Here is a 4,735-nt window from a genome sequence, read left to right on the forward strand (position 1 = left end):
CTGATGAGGATGTTACAGAAAAACTGAATGAAGTATATGAAGAGCTTAAAGCACTCGGAGCAGATTCGGCTGAACCCAGGGCTCGGCGTATATTGGCTGGTCTTGGTTTCTCAGCAGCTATGCAGGACCGTGCTACTAAAGATTTTTCAGGAGGTTGGAGAATGCGTGTGTCCCTTGCTCGGGCTTTGTTCTTGGAACCCACTCTATTATTACTTGATGAACCCACCAACCATTTGGACTTAAATGCTGTAATCTGGCTTGACAATTATTTGCAAGGATGGAAGAAGACTTTGTTGGTTGTATCTCACGACCAGAGCTTTTTAGATAACGTGTGCAACGAGATCATTCATTTGGATCAGAAGCGATTATTTTACTACAAAGGAAACTATAGTATGTTCAAAAAAATGTACTCACAGAAAAAGAAAGAAAATATCAAAGAGTACGAAAAACAGGAAAAACGGATAAAAGAAATGAAACAACAGGGTCAATCCAAGAAACAAGCGGTAAGCTTTTCAGATTTAATTATTAGTATAATTATTGCTTTATAAAATCTATTTGCTTAAAATTTGATTTTTTAGGAGAAAAAACAAAAGGAAGTATTGACCCGTAAACAGGAAAAGAACCGAGGTAAAACTAGCAAAGGTGCTGGTATGGACGATGACGACAATGCTGAACCTACACAGTTATTGCAAAAGCCTCGTGACTACAACGTTAAGTTTTCATTCCCAGATCCCAGTCCTCTACAGCCACCTATACTTGGTTTACATAGTATGTTTTTATTGATAATTATAACAATCTACAATGGTTATTTTATTATTTTCTGTATTCATATCGTTTCTACGTTTCATAATACAATTTTTTGTTGTGAAGGTACGAGTTTTGCTTATCCAAACCAAAAACCACTATTTAAAAACGTCGATTTTGGAGTAGATCTCAGCTCCAGGGTAGCGATCGTTGGACCTAATGGTGTGGGTAAATCAACGTTCCTTAAGCTGTTGACCGGAGAACTACAACCCACTGAAGGCGAAATGCGCATGAATCACCGAATGGTAAGTACAAACGATAATAGTTGTAATCTACCTAACTCGTACAGCGTGTTTACTGCTAATTACTATACATATGTATACGAGTGTATATTAATGTATTTTTATAGAAACTTGGAAAATACGATCAGCATTCTGGTGAACATTTAACAGCCGAAGAAACGCCCGCCGAGTATTTGATGCGGCTGTTTGATCTCCCGTACGAAAAAGCGCGTAAGCAACTTGGTACGTTCGGACTGGCTGGCCATGCGCACACCATCCGCATGAAAGACTTGTCTGGTGGACAAAAAGCACGTGTGGCCCTAGCCGAATTATGTTTAAATGCTCCTGATGTCATCATACTAGTAAGCTCATCGTGTTGCTCTACCTTATATCAAAACTGTTTTAATTACTCGAAAATTATGAATTTGAAAAAAATATCAACGGTGTTATTTTACAAAATTGTTGTTTTTTTGTTACAGGACGAACCTACAAATAACTTAGATATAGAATCCATTGACGCTCTAGCTGAAGCGATAAACGACTATAAAGGAGGTAAGTGGTATTAAAAAGTATTCCATTCGTGTTTTTGATCAAAATAAAAATCTGAAATAAATTATTTATGCCTATAATTAACACGGTCTTAACATGATCAACAATGTGAAAAGTGTGAAACCTTTGTTTTAAAGTGGAAATGTTTTGTGAATTTCAAACGTAGTCGTTAAACTTGATTGCTAGTTAAAATCGCGAAAATAAAAGTTTTAACAGCAAAAAGTAAGAAATATAACTGGATATATCTTTATAATATAATAAGTAGGGCTCGGATTTTAAAGCATAATAAATAACAATAAAAGCACAAAATTGTTTAAAAAAAGCAAAAATGAAGTATATTTATTTTTAAAAAATGCAAAAAAAAGCATAACAAAAATTTTATAAAATTGAATAAAAAAAATTGAAAAATTAATTTAAATTAAAAAAAAAAAATTTACTACCATATATTTGGCAAGATATTCAGAAGTGAAACTGACTATTGTCTGACAGGATGTTTTTAAACATAGAAAATGACCGCTCTTTATCCACCGAAGTAATCGGTGCATACTTCGATATCGATCTTATACGATTAGTGAGTACTAAAAGTAGTTTCTATACGTTTAAGATCGTTCCACACTAATAGTACGGTCACAGTCCGACTATGGGTAAAATATAATATCTATATTTATATTAATTTTATAATTATTATTGTGGGTTTTCACATTTCTTATAAATTATGTAAACATTTTTTACATTACTATAGCATAACAAACAAATAAAAATTCCACAGCTAGAATAACTGAAAAAAGCAATAAAAAAGCAAAAATAAATTTCGAATCAGATTAACGTGAAACGAATTTATATATAAAAATTAGATTTCTATCTTAAATTTATAAAAAAAAGCATTTGCTTTAAAATCCGATCCCTAATAATAAGTAATATTTAACATTAAAATCAAAATACTATATAAAATAAAATTTAAATTTGATATTTTTCCTAAACTTGTGTAAGAATATAAAATACATCATCACACTATGCTATGATCACAAGATATATATAATATATAAAGCTTGACAGCGGTTAGGTTTAACTATGGCTTATCTTTATTACTTGATCCAAGACGCAATAATACAAAATTACATTATTGATTATCTAGATATTATAAAGGTGTATAGGACCTATACTATAGGTACCTACTAACGAAAATAATTTCTTTTCGCTATTAATGTTTTCGCTGTTGTAACATTTCGCGATTTTCACATGGACTCGTTACACTTACTTGCCAATTTTATCTTTAAAATAAAAAAAAAAAATACGAAAATATTTCAATATAAATTTCAATAAGGGGTTGCATTATTAAAATTACATGTATGAGAAAATGTATTTTCCCTAGTAAATACTTTCGTACAAATTTGGCGGTCATCGTGCTAATTTTTGCTGTACACGTGTTAATATTATTGGCATAATATATTTTTAATTATTTTATTTGTTGAATAGAGTAGGGTTTGTTGCAGCACAATGTTAGTCAAAACGTATTCACTGTATTTTAGTGTAAATCCAAGTGTTTATATTTTTCTTGGTATATCATATTTTATCTAATAAATTTCATTAATATTTTAGATTTAATTCATTAGCTATTCGAATTTCCAGAACACTAACAATTCTAATAAAATGAGTACATGCGTGTGTTTTATACTCGTATTGTAATATTTATTTCACTTCATTATGAATTATGAAAAATGATATTTCAATCGATTTAGACGTGTCCGAAAATGTACACAATTTTTCACTCAATCATTTAATTATGAATTTATCCGGTTTACGTTTTTAATATCCCAAATTTAAGTTTAAGTTTAATGTTTTGGTTTATGAATCTATTGCGTTTATTTAATTATTTCTATGATTCAATAATAGAGTATAATTTTAGTATATCAAGATACGTATGTATTATTATCTCTTTACCTTCTAATTTTTATAATTGTAAATGTTTACTATACAAGAGAAATTACATCGCATTCGTTTACAAAACGCAGGTGTCATAATCGTATCTCACGATGAACGGCTGATTCGTGAAACAGAATGTACGCTTTGGGTTATTGAAGACCAGACTATTAATGAGGTGGACGGTGATTTTGACGACTATCGGAAAGAGCTTTTGGAATGCCTGGGCGAGGTTATCAATAGTCCGAGTATCGCGGCTAATGCAGCTGTTCAACAGTAACATAAACACTATCAATTAATTTTATATTACCTTTATTGGTCAGTTCGTGTATGCTAAAATATTTGCGATTACATTATATGATGTTGTTGACGTATTTGTGATAATATTATCATCTTCGAATGTTGTAACTTACTGTAATTCCTATATACGTGCCCTGTTTATACAATATTAATGAATAAAAAAAACATTAAGATACTGAATTTTTTTTTTATAACTGTGACTTATAGTACTATATAATATAAATGGCTAGTAATTAACGTACACTCGGAATCTGCAGCCCTGCAGGTATATTCAATTAAGATTTGACAAAATATCCAAATAGTTTGCGTGAACATTTATTATTTATACTACAGTACCTACTTTCCTTGTGATTTATTTACCTTAGTAAAGCACGACGAGAATGACATTGTTCATTTTAAATACACGTAAAAAAGTAGATATTTCGAACTTCAAATAACTATTAAAATAGTACAATTGCATAATTAAACTTTTATTTGATTTTATAGGACCTATGTAATATATTTTTATCTTTCTTAGATTCTGAATTTGTTTAAGATTACTCAAAATGAAAATGCAAATACTGCCAATATCCATTCAACAATTCACAACATTCTACAATAATTAATGATAAATAATAAATTACCGTGTTACAACTTGTTTATTTTAGTACAAGAAGGTATTTTAACTATTTATTAAAAATCAAATAATTAATAACATTTTCAATTTTTGTTTCAGCAGGAGAGGTAAATGTAATATGATCATACCATAATATGATGGCGAAAATGGTACAGCATACTATTTATGTTGATACGTTGCGCAAATTATGTTATTTGTATTATTTATCTATGATTTACACCTCAAAAGTCCTAATGCCATGTCATAAATTATAAAAATTATGATTTTTTTTATCCACTAATATAAATACCTACAAAGATACTCGAAATATGTATTATATTTTTTT

At 29.8% G+C, this 4,735-nt stretch overlaps 1 protein-coding gene across 1 annotated transcript in view; it reads left to right on the plus strand.

Moving 5' to 3' along the window:
• LOC112686889 (ATP-binding cassette sub-family F member 1) overlaps positions 1-3,859 on the plus strand; it is a gene marked incomplete at its 3' end in the record, with an annotated part of 6,370 nt that extends 2,511 nt beyond the window's left edge. The window contains 6 exon segments of the mRNA XM_025559355.1: positions 1-503; positions 579-768; positions 871-1,049; positions 1,154-1,387; positions 1,505-1,577; positions 3,587-3,859. Coding sequence (XP_025415140.1) covers positions 1-503; positions 579-768; positions 871-1,049; positions 1,154-1,387; positions 1,505-1,577; positions 3,587-3,774 — 1,367 coding nt within the window.
• Positions 3,860-4,735: the final 876 nt, after the last annotated feature.

The sequence above is a fragment of the Sipha flava genome, unplaced genomic scaffold (assembly GCF_003268045.1).
Source record: "Sipha flava isolate LNK unplaced genomic scaffold, YSA_version1 328_pilon_pilon, whole genome shotgun sequence".
In the NCBI taxonomy this organism is placed as follows: Eukaryota; Metazoa; Arthropoda; class Insecta; order Hemiptera; family Aphididae; genus Sipha; species Sipha flava.